Source organism: Nanorana parkeri, unplaced genomic scaffold (genome assembly GCF_000935625.1).
Source record: "Nanorana parkeri isolate BGI_ZX_2015 unplaced genomic scaffold, ASM93562v1 scaffold87, whole genome shotgun sequence".
NCBI lineage: Eukaryota > Metazoa > Chordata > Amphibia > Anura > Dicroglossidae > Nanorana > Nanorana parkeri.
The window spans coordinates 483,315-503,868 of record NW_017306355.1 but is presented as its reverse complement, the minus strand read 5'-3'; the positions used below and the strand labels follow the sequence as shown (position 1 = coordinate 503,868).

General features: G+C 40.4%; 1 protein-coding gene across 1 annotated transcript in view; it reads left to right on the top strand.

The window, feature by feature from the left end:
- HK3 (hexokinase 3) overlaps positions 1–20,554 on the top strand; it is an 86,575-nt gene that overhangs the window by 29,080 nt on the left and 36,941 nt on the right. Inside the window, exon 3 of the mRNA XM_018552405.1 lies at positions 8,853–9,015. Coding sequence (XP_018407907.1) covers positions 8,853–9,015 — 163 coding nt within the window. The remainder of the gene's footprint in view (positions 1–8,852; positions 9,016–20,554) is intronic.

Here is a 20,554-nt window from a genome sequence, read left to right as displayed (position 1 = left end):
CGCGCACGCCCACCCCCCCCCCCCCCCGCACCGCCCCGCCGCTCTCAGCGAATCTGCCGCTCCAGGCAAACGTCTTGTTTGCCTCGCGGCAGATACGCCCCTGGTCCTACCAGCCCAAAGCCAGGTGGTCTTAATCACTGTTGGCCTACGGGTGATGTTTAACTTTGTGCAACAGACACTCTTAGATCGGTCTGCAAGTTGCCAGACAACTTGATGTGTTTTACAATGTGCCGTGGACAATGGTTATGGCCTTATTGCCAGCATATTTCAATAGGAGTGCAAAAGCAACTAAAGGTGCCCATACACTTTACAATTATTGTTCAATTTTTTTTGTCCTGTCATCGAACCCTCTTTCAATTTACCCTCAAATACTATATCATGCACAGACCAATGTAGATTTCGATAGCAATACTAACTGGCCACATTTTCATTTGCACATGTGCAGTGTTCATGTTCCAATTTTTGCTGTACGAAAGCGCCACTAGCCCTTTGATTTTTATCCGTTTTCGACTAATGTTTTTTAAATTCAGCCAGTTGTACAGTAAACATGATAGTGCACTTCCCATCAACTGGCCAATTATCTTACGAAAAACAGATCGCATTCGTTTTCGAACGATAATTGTAAGGTGTATGGGCACCTTTAGAAGCAGGCCAACTGCAGATCAATTGCACATGTCAGTGATCTCAGAAGCATCTCAAACTGATCTCAAATGCAGGTTGAATGCACTTAAAAGCATGTTGCATCTGCCAATCAACACTTGCCATTAAGGTTCGTTTACACCAGCCTGCATGCTAAAACTGACCAGGCTGCTGTCCGTTGTGTACAGGCGGTGAGAAGTCGTATCTTGCATTGTAAAAACAAAAGGCACTGTATATCTTTTTTCTTGTTTTAAATTTTATTGAAACCCACAAAATGGTCTAGTGAGTTGCAGTAACATGAGGTAAGATGCAAAAATGCAGCATGTCTGCATTTTAATGCAATGCACTCAACCTACCTCAACACAGTGTTGTGGTGTGACCAGTAAACAATTGAGCTGTGCTCATTAACGCTGGTTAAAGAATATGGTGTGAACAAATCCTTACTATATACAGCACATACTTTAGCTGTTTCAGGTGTGGAGTCTGACTTGTGATATAGGACAAAGGCCACCTTTTATTGCTTGCCAGCTACAATAAAGTAAAGTTTTTAAATTTATGCAAAGAAATGAAATATGCTAGCATAAAGTGTCAGCTGAGAACAATTTAATGGGATAGAGCTTTAACATGTAAGGTTCAATTAACACAGCTAACACACCAGGATAAGGATCCTTATTTTAAAAAATGTGACTGCTCTTTTCAGCAAAGTGCAATAAGATCTGAAATTATAGTCAGATGGTTGAAAATTTAGATTCTTATTTTTATTCTTGCATGAAAGGATTGTGAATTGACACAATAGTATATGCAAGCTAAACATCTAGGAGCAGGTGTTGGTGTGAACTTATTTTCTTCCCCATACACTTCCCCAGGTCAGTGTAAATGCAGAAACTACTTGAAGCAGCTTGATGGGACTTAGGCTGCATTCACAACTAGATGACAGCATTTTCGCTGCATGTTTTGCACGTTTTTACATGCGGTAGGCACGCATACATTAAGTTGCACATTTTTGCTGGCAGATTGTGGCACATTGATGTAAATGGGCAAACACGCTCAGGGCCGTCTTTAATACTGATTGGACCCTGGGCAAACAATTTCTTGGGCCCCCGGCCGTAACAGCAGCAGAGGTTGGGGCAGCACATTGGGCCCCCTAGAGGCCCGAGGCCCTGGTGCGCCCGCACTGGCGGTAGTTCCGCCACTGCTTATGTGGGCTGAAGGGGCAGCTGCTTTGGGCCCCACAACAATGATTGGGTCCTGGGAGACTGCCCCTTTTCCCCTGCGTTAAAGACGGCCCTGAACACGCAAAAACAAGCAATAATAATTGTGTTGCATGTTTCCAAGCATTTTCTATTGAGTCTATGGGGACAAAACATGCTATAATCTTCAAAAAAGAAGCTCATGTACTTACAGCTTGCGACAAAATGTGCAGGTGTGAACAGGGGCCATAGCCATGAATAGGATTTCTTGTTTTGCACGACTAGGTGTGAATGGGGCCCTATAAGTAGCTTGATGCCATGCAGAGGCAGCTTGATTCAACACTGATGCAGCTCACAGTAATTCCTTGAACATCTGAAATGCAAATCAATGCAACTCAAATGCAAGTCAAAGTAATATTAAAGGAGAACTATGAGGTGAGTGCTTTTCACTCACCTCATAGTTCTAGCCGACCTGTGACAGTGTCATTGTCACAGGTCGGCTAGAACTATGAGGTGAGTGCACCTGCATCATGAGCTGCATCAGTGTTGAATCAAGCTGCCTCTGCATGGCATCAAGCTACTTATAGGGCCCCATTCACACCTAGTCGTGCAAAACAAGAAATCCTATTCATTGCTATGGCCCCTGTTCACACCTCTGCATTTTGTCGCAAGCTGTAAAACGCCTGTCGCTGAAGAAAGTACATGATCGGCTCGCGGTATACTGTGGCGTCTCAGTATACCGCGAGCTGCAGCTCGCGGTGTACTGAGCTTAGGGTGACGGGAGGACGCTAGTTTGTGTCCTCCCATTACCCTAAGGAGAACTATGGGGAAAAGCCTTAACCCCATAGTTCTCCCTTAAGCATCACAAAGTATATTGCTTCTTGGTTTGATGTTAGTGTACATGAGTCCTTACATAGGTTTCCTTTGATTTCTGACATTTTCTTCTAGGAATTGCTGAGACAACACATTCCGTTTATTATCTGTATTTTGGTCTTTCACATAGAGACAATTGCAGCAGAGGTAATAGTAAATTTAAAGACAGGAAAGAAAAGCCACACTTCTTTTCACAGAGTATTTTTTTTTCCGCTTTCTTAAAATACACATAGGATAGCAACTTAAAATGTTATCCACTCGAAAAAGTAGAACATATCACACTACTAGCCTGCTGTGACTATTTCTCTGTCACCCTGACAAATTACTTTAGTTACTTTACCACACAAATACTTTTCAGTAGGCTTCCACTCGAGATGTGATTTTTCTTCTCTCTTTCTCGCTCATATGCCTTAAAACAGGTTGGCCACCTCTTTTCAGAGGCTGTGTACTTAGTTTTATTATTTTGTCATCTATCATTGCATTTAAGTACGTCAGATCTCCACAGCAGCAGGATCCCACCGACTCTCAGCACCTCATATGTTCTCCCCACACAATGACAGGAGCACCGAAAAGTGCTCCTCTCTCTAGTAACTTGAAAAACTGTTCCTCTTAGTTCTTATAGAGGAAGCAGCTTGCTTCCTGCGGCTACAATAAAACTAGACCAAATGGTGCCTAGGCTGCTGACAAATTGGACTTTCAGCTGTTGGTTGATATGGAAACAGTGCTGCAAGTCTTTACTACCACTGTAATAACGAAACTGAAACAGGTGTTCAATGCTGCTGGGGCGAAAACCATGGTTCACACTACAAGCAGTGCGTTCCAGAGCGGTCGGGCTCTGGAACACACTGTGTCACACTCTGGCAGGCTCCCTGCGTTCATGGGCGGGAGGGGGCGTGGTTGTGCATTGAAGTCAATGGCAACGCAGCCACATCCCTGCCCGCAGTGTGATCGCCCGCATCCGAATGCGTGGCACATTAGTGCCTGCATTTCGCTTGTAAAAGGGATCGCTTGTAGTGAGTGTATGGGGGTTGAGGCGGGGTGTCTCTTTAAGTACTCCTGACCTCTGCACTCTGTATGCTGGAAGTGCAGCAGTCAGACATGTGCAAAGTACAGCACAGCATAGAAACTGCACCACAGGAGAGAATAATTTTTTTGCCTAATAGATTAAAGCCCACGATTTCCTGCTGTGATCAGTCACTTCCCATATTTATTCAATTTCGTGGCAGATTTGCATGTATACAACCTAGTATAACTACAGGGGAGCAGAGGGTGCAGTTCCCCCTAGGCACATGCTTCCAGTGGTCCCAATTATAAGCCCTTATTTATTAACTGTATGCTCACTCTGAATTAAATATATCAACATTTCACTTTTCATCACACTTTTTTCCATTCGGTTGCCTAGTATGTAAGACTTGGTAAAAAATAACAAACAAATATCCATTTTAGTAAATGGCTGGACAAGACCGTTAAAGGTATTAGTGACAAATATGATGGTTCCTTGTAAAGATTTTGGAAAAAGATTTTAAGGTTTATAGTTTCCACTGGATTAAACTGTAAGCATCTAATCTGGGTGGATATTTAAACATTAACAGCAAAAATACTGGATTTTTATTTAAAAATATCTAAAACACTTATGAAAGCATGTTCTGTAGTAATGGCTTTGTAATTTTAAATTTTGTATAACTGCTTGATTAAGAAATGGGAAACAGAAGGCAGTTTTTGTGGTTTAGTGAGGAAGATTGCTTTTTTCCCCTTGGTAGGATTTTGATAATCAGTGTTCGATACTCAGCCATTGTTGCCACTTGATAGTGTGTGATGGAAAGCTGCCAGTTTCTCTGAATAATACCAGTCATTAAGATTTTGTGTCAATATGCTTTTAGAATTTCTTGGCTCATGATACAAAGCTGCAACGCTTCTATTTTGTCTAGAAATATTTTCCATTAATTTATTGAACAGAATTGACTAATCTGTCCTGTGGGGTTTCTACTGTCCATGAGAATGTTTAGCTGTTTGCAGGGTTTATTTCCACATACCATTGCATTTGTACCCTTATAGCTACCGACTGGTGCACTCTGTAAAGAACAAAACAAGAGCAGCAAAAGCAGCGAATGGTTTGCTTTACCGTGTGAAAATCCTGGGAAACTGCTGAAGCGTTGTTAACTTATAATTATGCCGAAAAATAGAGGTGCTCCACATTTTTTTTTTTAAATACCACATTTTGGATGATATTAGGAGAGATATGCCTGTTTGTTGAGCAATTATTTGCTGTAGTTTTAGTACTCCTTAAACTAAACTTTATGAGACATCGCAAAAACTCCATTGTGATCATTAGCACCTTAGGAAGTCAGCATCTGGGGTGCTTTAAATCACAGGGCACTCTCGAATGCAAGCATGATTGAGAATCTAGTCTTGCCTCCTGCACTACATTATTGACCCATCTCTATCATGGGTGGAATTAATGACCAACAGTGAGGTGCAGATAGTACAACGTAAGAGGGGACCAGGGCCAAGCTCTTGACCAGTCTGGTCCATATTTGTATTCCAGAGTGCCCTGTGATTCCAGACACCCCAGATGCCCCAAGACCACTCCAAGCACGCTCCTTTGACTACAATCTCAATGCAAATTAGTAATCTAAACGTGAGATTGTAGTCCATCATGGGAGTGAGCTTGGAGCGGTGGATACTACTACACACACAGGGACCATGGGGAACAAAAGTAGCCACCCTCCAGAAGGAAGTACAGTGTCAGCAGCACAAATTCAAAGATTATTTGAGAATCTACAGCTGAATGATGCACAAATAAACCAAATTTTTGTTAATAGGTAAGGTAATTGAATGCATTTTTAAGATTTAACTCCTGAGTTTAGTGTCACTTTAAAGTGTAGCTTTGCTTTTGTTGAAGAAAAAAAAAAAAATCAGTCCTCCCCAAATCGGGTGTATACTGTACATGTTTAGCAAACATTACTTCAGGGTCTTTTCCCCTGCAGTTGTGTTGAAACTCACAGATTACAGTTATTTCCTACTTCTTGAGAACTAAGTGGGTAGGTCTGTCTGCTACTAGCACATGCTCAGACTCGGTGTTGTAATAACCAAAAAACCGCTGTAAAGTCAGTGAGACAATCACACGAGCAGCATTTAACTATATCTGGGGAGTTCTGTAACCCTGTAATCTATAGTATGCACTCTATTGAGCTAATCGACAGGTTCCAGAGACCAGGTAATCATATTTATTAACAGGAGACAGATCCAGAGATATATTTCTATTACATTCCTGGGAGAGTTATATACAGACACAGTATACAGAATGCCTTATTGTCATTTTTGTCATGGTTACAAGGAAGTAACAACTGAGGTTTTTGCCAAATTTAGGAAATAATAAGCTGCAGATTGAAAAAGAATAGCAAATATAAATAACAATAAATTTAAAATTGTTTGTGTAGAAATATGTGTTAAATCATTTTTTTGTTGTTAAAAGGTTTTTTTGTTAAAGAGTTTTTCTTGAAAGGGGACCTCATTTACATTCTCACTTCACATGGATGGGTGGGGAACATGTTAGCACTACAAAACATATTATTATTTTGAATTGAAAAGTACCACTTGCTTGCCAGGAATAATAATAACTGCTTTGAATCCCAGCCAAGGCAACCTGGAACACATGATCCCCAACTATTGATTATTGCTGCATTGAATCTATTGTTTAAAATCTGAAGTGAGATCAGAGGGTCAAAGGGGATGCCTCATGTACAAAGAAAATTAGACACTACACATAGAAACCCAATCATGTCAATCCAGCATTTGTTATAAGCAATTTATACCTGACAGTTGCAGATATAGTTTGCTGAGCTATAGTATATTGTGTCTTTAAGCCCTTTTTTTCCCTACTACATCTCAGAATCTACTAACCCATTTTCTCCAGCTTCACCTTCATACATCATTACACTTACTGGTATCACTACCCATGTTAACCAGCACCTATGAACCTGATCTCATGTCTGACCTTATGCCCATAAACATTGTATTTGTCCAGTGACCATTGTCACTATGATTGAAAATCCAAATTTTTCAGCTGTCACTAAAACAGAGCTATAGGAGAAATCATCCAAAGGGAATACCTGTTCTGGTGAAAACAGTCTAAGAGGGGAGTACCTCTTATCCAGCTATATTCAAGCAATGTTGGAGATGTGGACATGAAGAGGCAAATTTGTTGCATATTTGGTGGTCATGCAAACAGATTAGACCATATTGGGATTCCATAGTTAATATAAGTGAGCAGCTCATTGAGACAAACTGACAAGTAACACCAGAAATAGCTTTGCTCTCAATTATCCCGGGAGATATCAGGAAGGGTAAAATACAACATCTTTTAGTGGCAGCTAGAACATTGATACCATGACACTGGAAATCATCAGCGATACCGCAGATTAGAGAATGGGTTTGCAAAGTTAATTTTATTATAAGGATGGAGGAACTTACTTCTCAACTATTAATAGATATTCTGAATTCTGTGAAATATTGAGTCCTTGGAAAGATTTCTTAACATCCAGTACATTGCAACAACTCCTATAAGTCTAGGTGAAAGGAGTAGAAATACTATGAAAAGGAAGAATAATATGTGATGATAAGGGGGAGCGGAAGGGAGAAAGAGAGGAAGGAAAAAAGGATACTGGGGTTTTTTCCCCCTTTTTATTTTCTTTTTGTGGTTTGTTTGATTTGTTGTGAGATGAGTGAGTTAGGGTAAATGGGAAACGAAAAACTTTTTAGCCTCCACCTCCCTCCAATAGATAGTAAGGGGTAAGAATTAAATATACAATGTGGGATGTTGAAAAGTTACATTTGTCTGTAGATGGTATATGCATATGTTGATGCTTTTTCTTTCTTCTATATATGTACATTTTGGATAAATAATAAAGAGATATTAATCAAAAGAGGGGAGCTTCCTTACATTGGAGAGATTACCAATCAGTTCCTGTTGTGTCTGCAGGATAGGGTATAAAGGGAAATTTGCCCAATAGGACACAGATGACAAAATAAACCTGACCGTAGTTTCAACTAATCCTTACTTCAGCCAAACTGAAATAAATATTTGGTTTAACATACACTGCCTGGCCAAAAAACAAAAACAAAACACACTGTGCTGTTACACAGTTATATAAATATGAAAATTTATAGTCATAGTTAATATCCATACAGAAGTGAAATGAGAATGTATATAGTTTATTTTCCTTAAGCCATTTGCTCATTGATTTTGTATGGCTAATTAATATACTGACATCTTGTAGTAGTTTGGGTTATTGCACATGTTTTCTGTGTTCCCTCCCATCTATGATGTATTTCCCCTTTCTTTATGAGACCAGTCCTTTTCTAGTGTCATGGCTGACAGTAACATGACCACATGTTAATCTGCATTGCATGCTTGGAAATATTACTATCTCTGACCTTCAAATACCATCTATTCATTCATCTGCTGTATCCTGTTGTTTGCTGTAACCCTGCTGCATTCAAATAAATCAACTCTGTTGTTTAAAAGGTGTTTTGTGAGTTCAGCTATCTGATAAGGATTGTCCGCAGTCATTATGCCTGCTTATACAGGCCGGGCATAGAGGTCTCAGCAAGGGATAAATAGCTAATACAACAATTGGAGTCAGAATACACACTCTAATATTTATTATATTATATGGGATTTCCCAGCAATGCACCGATGTAACCTTCCCAGGCTGAAATGCTTGGGTACATTACATGACTAATGCCCAAGAGGACCAGGTAGTGGAAAAACAATAATTGTAAGTAAAAGAAAAACATGTTTGTGTAACTAATTAATGCAATATGATTTTATATCAGCATGCTGATATAATTTTTAGTGAAAGGGGGTAAAGGTCCACTTTTACTACTGTGAAGAACTACTATGATTGAAGTAGCCTGTAAATATAATTAGCAAAAAAGCCTATCCCCATGTACAGATATAATTACCAATTATACAAAGAAATGGGTTATAAGACATTATTTGAAATTATTGTTTATACTTAGATGAGCACTGAATAATAATATTGTTTAGACTTAGCTGAGCACTAAGCTCTCGTATATGTCTAAAAAATGAAAAAGTCATAGTTTACACTTAAATAAAGTATTTCTAATGATGTTCAATTTCTGCAGGTTAAAAAATGTCTGCAGCCCTTTCTACTGTCCATTGGACAGTTGGAGAAGGTGAGGGATCTGACGCTGGATAACATGGAAAGAGGACTGAAAGCCAAACCAAGGACACAGTCGACTTTAAAAATGCTTCCCACATATGTCCGTTCTACTCCAGATGGCACAGGTACCGTGTGTTGAATTATTTTCCAAATACTTTGGGCATAGGCGTGCAGTCTATTGCATTAGGGTGTGCACCCAAAAGTACAAACATTCACACACATATATAATATATAGACACATGGGGCATCCCAGATTCCCTTCTCCTCAACTGTACCTTAAGTCTTTCAGCAGGGGTGCAGTAATGATGCACGGCGCCTTACAGGTAGTCATGTGACCTCCCATCCTACTTCCTGATTAGATGGGAAGAATGAGAAGCTACAGCCACACTCCCTCGCAAGCCACCCAGGCACTGAGGACTGCGGTTGTTATGTGAGGAATGTAAGTGGAAAGTGCTGCTGTGCTCTGTATTGCTGAGCCGGTCACAGAGTGATCTTTGTGATCTTTCCATTGGCTCAGTGACTATGAACATAGCACCTGCTGTTGCGGTCTCAGTGTTTCACTCGGGGTGATTAGGTTGTGACCAGGCACACCCGAAAGACCCTGTGCGCATGCCTTTGACTTTGGGGTGAGTAAAGAAAATCAATAAAATTATACATTTACACTTTAGTTTGCCAGCAAAATGAGGTCCATGTGATATGTTTCCAAACTTTCCAGCGCCTATTGAGAGTTGTCTGGCACCCAAGACAAAAATTGTGTATTGAGCTAAGTGTCCCAGTATGCACAAGCCTCAAATTATTATGTGACAATGTTTGTGTCTGGTGATTAGCAGTTCAGACCTTATTCCTGCATCCTTGCAGTAAGGGGAGAAGGTCCTATGCTCTCCCATAACTGAAAGTACTGGGTATTTACAAGAGCTCCAACAGATGAACAGAGTGGTGGCGGAGTATGGAGAAGACAAGTATCAGTGGATAGGAAGTGGCCTGACTAGAGGTCCTATCATTTTGCCCTGAATCAGCAAATTTACTGATTCTTTAATGTTTACTAGTTGAACATGGTTTGCAGGATTTGTGGGCAATCATTTTGCACCAGTTGTACTTTAGAACATCTCCCTTAATTACTTTCCATTAGAGATAGTACTTGGGCACATGCTGATATGGGGATATCAAATACAAGCATTGAATGAGCTGTTGTGTCTCTTGCTTGTTTGCTCCTTAATTAACTTAGTAAATATCGTGATTTTGTTTTCAAGGGAAAAATGTTTTGAGATATATTTTTATATGCTTTAATTATATAATTAAAAGGTAATGGATAATAAGAAATGTTAATATACTAACAAACCCCCTTGCTGCAGGCATGCTATAGCATACCAGATGCTTTGAATTCTCTCAGATGAAAGCTAAGCTGTTTTCTTGCGTATAAAGTGAATTTGGGGCAAAGGCTGAAATGTACTATGTGCCCAAGATAAGGATATTCAAGAATACTTGGAGGTTAATAACTGTAACATGAAAACAGTGAGATGTTTTTAAGATAATGCCTTAGGTCATCCTGCCAAAGTCATTTGCTGTAGGTTAATGAAATTGCTAAGGTAGGTCATTGGGGGGACCAAGGCTATAACTGTGTTTGTCTGAAATTGGAGGAAATGCTGACTTCCCAACAAGCTAATAGTGCTAAACTTATCTTACAAATGACATGGGTAAATGAATTGAGTGTTTTGTGCAGGACCCATCGAGACTAGAGACCTGGTACCAGAAAAGCTTTCCACACTTCATAATCTGAGATTTAGAAATTGTTTAGCCAAGAGACATTTGGAAAATAATACTATTCAGCTTCGCTCATCAATTGGAATAGTAATAAATATTGTAGTGAGCTGTGCGAGTCTGAATTAACTAGTTTCCCCCTGGCATGGTGGCCCCCCATATCTTGTATAAAACATTTACAATAGTGAAATAACTGTCAAAAATAACAGTGCAATGCAAAAAGTGCTCACTAAACTATACATTCATTTTATCCTTAATATCAATTATGCAGTCAGGAGGTATTCTCGGTGGTATTCTCTGAGATACTGCCAGTGCCAGGAGCCACTCGGGACAGACAGCGCGAGTTGAGGAAACTTAACAAGTGGCTCCGGAACTGGTGTCGGAATGAGGGCTTTGGTTTCCTGGAGAACTAGTCCGACTTCTCAGTCGGTTAAAGGCTCTAGCAAATAAAATAACAGACCTTGAAGTTATGTTACTCGAGGAGTACTACGACATAGTAGATATAGCAGAAACATGGTTAGACGGCACACATGATTGGGCTACTAACATAGAAGGGTGCAACCTGTTCAGGAGGGACAGGCTGGCAAGAAGGGGGGGTTATGTATATATGCTAAAAATAACCTAATTATGCACATCCGTGACAATATCGCGTCAGCTGGTGAGGATGATGTGGAATCGTTATGGCTAGAACTAGATAGAATGAACCCTAACCCTTACCGTAAACTTATTGTGGGTGTCTGTTATAAACCTCCAAATATAGGGGAAGAGGAGGAGGCCCACCTACAATCCCAAATAGAAATAGCGGGGAAAATAAAGGTATTGTTGTGGTAATGGGAGACTTCAATTACCCAAGCATAAACTGGGCTAATGGAACTTCCCAATCGGCAAAGGCTGCCCGTTTTCTTAATATGTTGCGAGACAATTTAATGGATCAGATGGTTTGAGGTCCCCACTAGGGAAAATGCCATTTTAGATCTGATCATCAGCAATAATACAGAATTAATTGATGATATTGTAATCAGGGAGACACTGGGTAATAGTGATCACAAGGTGATTGCTTTTAATATTGGGTGCAAGAAAGGGAAGGGTGATGGGCGGACGAGAAGCCTAAACTTCAGGAAGGCCAACTTCGATAAACTACGCAAGATAATGGGTGAAATTGAATGGGAAAACTTATTTGATAAACTAAACTTTGACCAGAAGTGGGACTGTTTCAAGAACAAATTAAAAAATGCTATTACCAGGTGTATACCGCTGGGGAACAAAAGTAAAAGATCAAAAACAAAGCCAATATGGCTAAATAAAACGGTAAAAAACAACACATTAAGGAAAAAAAAGTAGCTTTTTGTAAGTATAAAACGGAGGGCACAGTATTGGCATTCCAAAACTACAAAGAATGTAACAAAAGATGTAAACTGGTAGTCCGGGCAGCTAAAATTGAATGTGAAAAATATATCGCCGAAGTTAGTAAAAAGAACCCCCAAATTTTTTATCTGTACATGAACAGTAAAAAGGGGAGAAAGGAACAGATAGGTCCAATAAAGGACATAAATGGGTCATTACTCACAAACGACAGGGAGAGGGCCGAGGCACTAAATACTTTCTTCTCGTCGGTATTCACAGAGGAAACAGACGGGTTTAATGTACATGAAAAAACACAAAATTTAACAAGAAATACACCTGACGGTTGATGGAAACTGTGATACAACATAGGCTTAAACTACCAAATGCAAATAAAGCATTAGGACCTGATAATCTACTTCCCAAGGTACTCAAGGAACTGAACAAGGAGATAACAAGGCCATTGTTCCTCATTTTTAAGGAATCGGTAAAGGCTGGTAGAGTGCCAAGCGATTGGCGAAGGGCAAATGTGGTACCTATATTCAAAAAAGGGTCAAAATGCCAACCGGGGAACTATAGACCAGTTAGTCTGACATCCATAGTATGTAAACTGGTAGAGGGAATTATTAAGAATTACTTAGAGGAATTCGTCAGGGATCAGGGCATAATAACTGATATGCAGCACGGATTTAGGAAGGATCGTTCTTGCCAGACCAACCTGCTGACCTTTTACAAAGAGGGGTCATTATAGACCGCAGACTGAAGAATAGCTTGCAGTGCCAGACTGCTGTAAACAAAGCAAGCAGAGTCCTGTCATGCATTAAGAAGGGAATGTATTGCAGGGACAAGTCTATAATTTTGCCACTTTACAGATCACTGGTCTGGCCACTTCTGGAGTATGCGGTCCAGTTTTGGTCACCAATACTCAGAAAGGATGTCCTTGAGCTGGAAAAAGTCCAGAGGAGGGCAACCAAACTTATTAAGGGGTTCGAGGACCTGAACTATGTAACAAGGTTGTTCAAATTAAATATGTTCTCTTTGGAGGTTAGGAGATTAAGGGGGGACATCTTCTTGTATAAACTATTTAAGGGTGACAGCAACATTATTAACAAACTGTTTACGGTTAGCTCCGTAACAAAGACCAGAGGGCACAACCAAAAATTGGTGGAAAAAAATTTCAACACACAGGGCGCAAGGGGTTCTACACAGTCAGAGCTGTTAAGGTCTGGAACTCGCTGCCGCAGGAAGTGATCTCAGCTAAGAGTGTGGAATCATTCAAGAAACTCCTGGACGAGTTCCTCGGAGACCATAATATACAGGGGTACAGGTACGCCTAAGAGCAAAATCACACATGGACTAATACACATGCACACACCTGCTCCAATAGGTTGGACTTGATGGACTTATGTCCTTTTTCAACCGCAAATACTATGTAACTATGTAAGAAGGTGTCTAGGTCACTGTACAGCTTCCTATCCTATACTGTTCGCAATCTACAAATGTAGCTGCAGCAATGAATTACTCTATTTTATCTGGTAATAAACATATATGGAGCTGTATAGTTATGACTCAGCTCAGGTTAAACAGCAGGCTCTACTTTATGGGGTGTATTTATAAAACAAATTGCAGAGTAATTTGTTCTGAGAAATTGCATCTACATTTGTTTTGTGTGAATGGGGCAAAAACAAATGTTATTAGTATATTTTCTTTCCAGTTCAAATATAATCCATTCATAAGGTTACAGTGAATCAGGAAAATACTGCATTATGGCCACTAGATGGAACTAGATCCTCAGCTCCATCCAGTTACCATATTGCAGTATTTTACTGATTCACTTTGAGCTAATGAATGGATTACATTCCACTTGTAAAGCAAATATAATAATAGCATTTGTTCTTGCCCCCATTCACACAGAACGAATGTGCATACAGGACATATATATTACAATTGATGCTTTATGTATTTGCCAACTTTTATTATATTATAACATTGATTAGTTCTTTGTTTTCTAAAATGTAAAAATGATTGTGACAAGATGAATGCACATCAAGAGCGTTTATTGATTTATTTTTTAGCTAGTAATTTTATCTGAAAATATTTGCCAGTATGATGTTTGGGATAGTTTGCTTAAACAAAATGAAAGATAGATAATCTTAGAATGAACTGGCAACATTTAATTTGATCTAAGAGCACAAGCACTTTCCTCCTACTCAAATGATATTGGCTGCCCTGTATGTGATTTTTTTGTCTCCATGGACTGCAATATTTTCTTTAAAGGAGAACTATGGGGTAAGCGTTTTTCCTCCTGTTACCCAAAGCTCAGTATACCGCGAGCTACTCTGCAGGGACATGAGCAAGGACAAGGCTCTCTGCAGGGACATGAGCGAGCGATGGTATGTGTTCGCTCACGTCCCGATCTATTGAGCCGACGTGTGCCGGTTTCATTTTCACACGTCGGCACGAACTATGAGGATGAGTAAAAATCACTCAGCTCATAGTTCTCCTTTAATCTTATATTTTTCTTGCTGCTTTTTTGTTAACTTCTGTCAGCAAAGCTAGCAAGATATGAGCTAGTGAATAAAAGGCATAAAGAGCGGTGTAAACAGTAAATAACATAGTTGTACTAATGAGTAAAGCACTCGTCCCTGGCCTTTAAAGTAGCACTAACATTCTTCTGAGAGTGCTTTTATGATATGCCCACACAACTTAAATCTAAACTCTAAGTAGATAAACAGACACAAATAATGCAGCTTGGCAATAATTGATACAGAATATTTGTTTTAATACAAGCAGTGTAAGTACCCGAATTGGACTTGGTATCAGCTTCTCACAGGTAACCATTCCATAAATATGCTGTTGGGAGAATAAATCAGAGTGACAGAGAGGTGCTCATCACTCTGCTTCTTCTCCTTTCTCTGTCCAGTCCCATGCTGGGAAGTGGGCTAATTTATATTAACCTTCTGCTTGAGGGCATCTAGTGGCAGAAAAAGGTACTACAGAGGATATCTTTGGATTTTTTTTCTTGAATCATTTAATGGGCTATTAATTTTAATCTTGTTGTTTTGGTTAGAGTTCTGTTTTAAAGTGCCCCTGTGCCCAGAATATGCACAATAAAGTATTTACATATTCTAACAAGCAGTACAGAATCTTTAAAAGAAGTGATTAGTCATTCTGTAGCTGCATGCACTGTGAAGTAATTCATTCGGAAAAATCCTCAAGGATCACAACAAAGACTCTAAAGGTGGGTATCAGTGTGTGTCCCAACAGCTAAGAAAACCCGTGTTGTATATACAATAAAGGGATGGCAGACTGCCAAGATTATCTCTCAGAGAAAAAAAAAAATGATTTCTGTGCCTCTTTTGTGACTTTTGAAAATTAATTTCTCTACAAAGGCTATCGCTGCAGAGGTGAATTAAGACATGTATTACGATGCTTTTATTGTTTGCTCAGAATATGTAAATACTAGTGTGCATAGTCTGGTTACAAGTTCACTTTACTGGGTAAAAAATCAGGTTTACTTTTTTACAGGAACTCTAGGGTCCCTAAATTTAGCTTACTTGTTATTAGCTGCTGGGCAGTCCTCTGCTTGAGCCTGGAGAAACACCCAGTGCTTTCATATATGGGTGAACACGTGATCAGGGCAGAAGGGGAATACACGGAAACTGGGTACATGCTCTTAGGGCCCCTGCTGTAAAGTTGACTGATAATCCTTTATTATGCCCTCTAGCATTTTACAAACTACCGATGTTAGACTGACCGGCCTATAGTTCCCAGGTTCCCTATAGTTTTCCTTTGCTGAATATGAACTATATTTTTCACAATGCTATGATGCAGTAGACGAGCAGCGTGTGTATGTGAGAGTAAAAGTAAGACCAGTTGTATGTGCTTGTGATTCAGCTGTGTGGGTGTTCAGTACATCTTATAGATCTGTATGTGCCGATGTGTATTTTTATCAAAACTCCATTATTTGATCATTTTTTTTTCTTTTTATGATACTGTACTGAAATCTATCACTGACTGCAATTTTCTAAGCACATCAACTTTACAGAGGGCTGCTACAGAACTCAATTGGTAGCAGCAGTTCTATCTGCTTGTGATTCAGCAGTGTGGGTGTACGGTACATCTGTATGTACAGCTGTATATTCCTACTAAAAACTCCTTTTGATCATATATTTTTTTCTCTTCTCATGATGTACTAAGATCTTTCACTGGCTGAAATTCTAGAAGCAAGTCAACTATTCAGAGGACTGCTGTAGAACACAGTTGGTAGCAGAATGGCTTTTTATAGGTTAGTGGCGCCATATACATGTAGATTTCTCTAGTTCAGTCCCATGGAAAATCACTCTATTTCCCCATCCATGCTAAACAGTGTGAATGGAAGAATCTCCTCTGCTGGCCATTGTATTCAGGCAACCACCTGTACTGGGCACTGTCTGAATACCTAAAGTGACTGCATCTGATATGGTGCAGTCTCTGTTCTACCAGCAATTTCCCACTCAGTTCATTCAACTTTCAAAATGACATTTGTTGAGTCAGTGCTGCCAACGGGCCCATCCATGGCTAGAATTTTGGCTGATTCTGCAGGAACTGGACAAAATTCAAGCCGTGTATGGCTAGCTTAAAGGAGTCTTTTTATAATGGATATACTGAGCTTGTGAAGTAACTACAGTAGATAAGCATTCAAATGGGAAGCACATTCTTAGGCACTTATTATGCCTAATATCAGCTTTTTTTTTTTTCAATTCACCATGCTGAGTGTGCCTAATCCCTGGATGCTCTGGTTTGCGTATTTTAAGGGGCCGGTCACACTAGCAGCCATTCTTCTGCTGCTGGTGTGTGTGTGTTCCCGGCACAGTGCTGATGCGTTTGATCGAGACACATTGCACTGTTTCTTTCTTTGTTAGAACTTTATTAACTTTATTAAACTGGCCATACACTGCAAGAAATATTTGTTTCAGCCCTGCGGGATGGGTATTGCCGGCAGGGCCACAAATGTTGCCTGATTCAGCAGGAAACTGCAAAAATTAAATCCATGTATTGCCAGGTTTACTATTGGATAAGCAGCATTAACATGTAACATGTATAGCCAAATCATCATTGATTGACTGGTCATGGGTCACCTGGACAAAATGTGATCCAAAATGTTATTGTTTTCACAGGAAAGTGATAGGAAGTCTCTTCAATTCTTTCCAAAACTAAAAAGTCCCAATTACACACGAAACATTAAGCATCTCACCTGTGCGTGCTAGAACTGTCAGATGGTAACAAGTCTCTAAATGTTACACCTTTTAGTTACACCATGGGTCCCCAAACGTTTTAAACAAAGGGCCCATTCACTGTCTATCACACTGTGAATGGGCCGTACAGTGGGCAGTAAGAGTAAATAACCCTACGTTGGTGGTCAGTGGGAGCAAAAAAATGCCCATAGATCTGTGGTCAGTAGGAGTAATAATTATCCCCACCCCAATGGTCAGTGGAAGTAAAACACGCCACCGCGTCAGTGGGAGTATAGAAAATGTCCATACATCTGTAGTCATTATGAGTAAAAAATATCCCCACCTCAATAGTCAGTGGTAGTAAAATATGCAATCGCGTCAGTTGTCAACGGGAGTAAAACCCTCCGCCAACATCAGTGGTTAGTGGGCGTAAACATGCCCCGATGTCAGTGGAGTAAAACGTGTCCTAATGTCAGTGGTCAGAATGGTGCTCCTGTGTCAATGAAAATGGTGCCTCCATGCAAATGGTCAGTGGTAACCCCATGTCAGTGGAAATAGTGCCTTTGTGTCAATGGCCAATAGAAATGGTGCCCCTGTGTCAGTGGTCAGTGGAAATTATACCATTATTGGTGTTCAATAGTAGTTAGCTCCATGTCCAGCTTCATGTTTTGTGCTGCTCTTCCTAGTGTTATCACAGCCAGGATTAGACAGGCAGCATCTGGGGGGATATTACACCACCAGATGGTGCCTGTTACATTGCCAGGAGCTGGAACACTCTACGTTCTAGGGCTAGGCATCCGCTGTCACTCTGCACTGCCCAGTGCAATGACACAGCCCTGTATGCGGAGCCTTCTCATTGCAGGAGGTAGTCCACAGCAACCAGTGGGTCATAAACGGCCTGTGGGCTGTAGTTTGGGTGACAGTTGTAGACTGAAATTGACTTGACCTGTTCCAATAACTCTTAAGAAAGGACTAACAAAACAGATTTTTAAACATGCCATTGGACACAGTTACTGCTACACGTGCCTTGCCTGACCAAAGCCAGTTGTTGGTCATATTGCTTATTGTAGAAGTGACTCTATGTTCTTAGGTCAGAAATGTTACCTAGATCTGTTAATATAAAAAAAATTTAGCAGTATTTGTGAGTTATTGTTTTGTTTCGGAACAGGCCTAGACTTGTGTACTGGCAGATGCTAGAAAGATTAATGTGTCAGAGATTTGCTTTGGGTCATTGCGAGTTTATGTGTCTACTCAGCCTCCAACAGCCACGTTTCAACAATCCAGGAAAATGAATCCATAGTGAACAATATGTTGCATTTATTGCTCTACTGTGCTTAGCAATGTTAGCTGAGTTACTTAAATGTGGACTGCAGGGATTTAAATGGCAGGGTAGCTTCTTTAACTCGATCCAGCAGTTTGTTTTTGAGTATGGAATGTGCATACATTGTTGTAATCAAATTTAATCCACTGGTTTCTTTATATTTTCTATGATCAACTGACAGCTGCTCTTTTTGCCCAAAGCAACTGTACTGAACTGGTAGAACTGGTAGAATTAGAAATATAGGGCAGGGGATGCTGGCTGACATCATTGACCACATATGGCCATTGCTTTATTTGCATAATGACGTCAGCCAGCATTGCCAACCCCTTTGTTTACATTCAGTTGCCAGCCAGGGAGTCTGCTACCCTTTGGCATCCTAGCAAACAATGAGCCCTGAGTGGAAAGCTGCCTCAATCATGACAGCTTCCCAGTGCAACTATGCCCTGCTACACATCGAACGCTCCGTATCTAAATCCCTTTTGAAGTCAATGGTAAACGAATTCCAGTGGGCTGTACATGCTGCACTCCCGCTGCTAATGACAGACTCCTGGGTGCAGTAAATGAAACTCAAAAATCCTGATGGTAAATTTAAATTAGCATAGCTGGGAATCTTTCATGCCTTTATTGGCACTGAATTTACTTCTGGAGGCATTAATAAACTTTATTTTAAAGGCTGGTAAGTACATGTATGTTTTTTATTTCAATAAAGGACTATTTCACCTTGTTGCCATTTTTTGATCATGTCTCTCCTTCTCGTCTTCTCTTGGGGGATATCTGGTTACACCCTTTTATAAAGGGGGCTTCCAGTTTTCACCTTAATTCCCCCTATATTACCCCCACCTCATTTTATGGGGACATGGGGGTAGAGAAGAGGCCCTTGTCCCTACACATTGGCATAAGGGTACTGTGCAAGTGGGGAGGATTTTGCCCAGATAGGGGTCTGGCTGAAATATTAAGGGGAAATCCATGCTGTGTGTCCCCCTTTTTAAATAAATGTACACTGTCACTTTAATTTTTAAACATTATCTAGTGGATTTCTTGGAGAAATCAGCAATTATCATAAAATTACCTTTTATGGTCAATGATGTCAATCAGGGATCCAGTGGAATTGCCAGAGTCAGAAATTTTTTTAAAATCAAAAGTGACATATGTGTACAAATGTGCACATATATTAGTGTAATGAAAGGGGAAAATAAAGACTTCCTTTAATACCCCACCCAGACTATTATGCCCCCCCATCCTGTACCATGCTAGTTCACATGGCTTTCAACATTTGGGGGTTACCTTGCAAAGCACCCTTATCCTGGGAGGGGGCGGGTACAGCTGGCTCTGCCACTGGATAGGCAGAGCCAGCTGTCAGTCACGCAGCTGGGCGGAAGCCCGGCACAATTGTCGGGATCCGTTTCAGCTGCGGCGTCTCAGTATACCGCGAGCAGCAGCTTGCGGTATACTGCGGCGTCTCAGTATACCGTGAGCTACAGCTCGCAGTATACTGAGCCTAGGGTGACGGGAGGACGCTAGTTTGTGTCCTCCCGTTACCCTAAGGAGAACTATGGGGAAAAGCCTTAACCCCATAGTTCTCCTTTAAGCATCACAAAGTATATTGCTTCTTAGTTTGATGTTAGTTCTCCTTTAAGGACAAATTCCTATTTCCGACCTCCATGTCCCCCAAAAAGGAGGTGGGGGTTATAATGGGGGAGGAGGGGTATAATCTGGAAGTAGCTAATCACTTTGGTATAATCTGGAAGTAGCTATAGCCGCCGGGACTTGGTTTACCTGTGTAAAGCCAACTGTTGGCTTTGCACTGGAAGCGATACTGGAGGCTGAGCTGCCCCCAGATCGCTTCTACAATCCGGTAAACGGGCCGTTCCTGCCATAATAGGCCGCTAATGTCACCTTAAACAGAACCTGTCACCACTAATATGCTATCACATAGGGTGCTTGTGAGCCCCCCTATGTGATAGCAATGAAGATAAGTAAAAAAAAAAAAAAAAAGTTTAACAAAATAAAGTTAAATAAAATAAATGT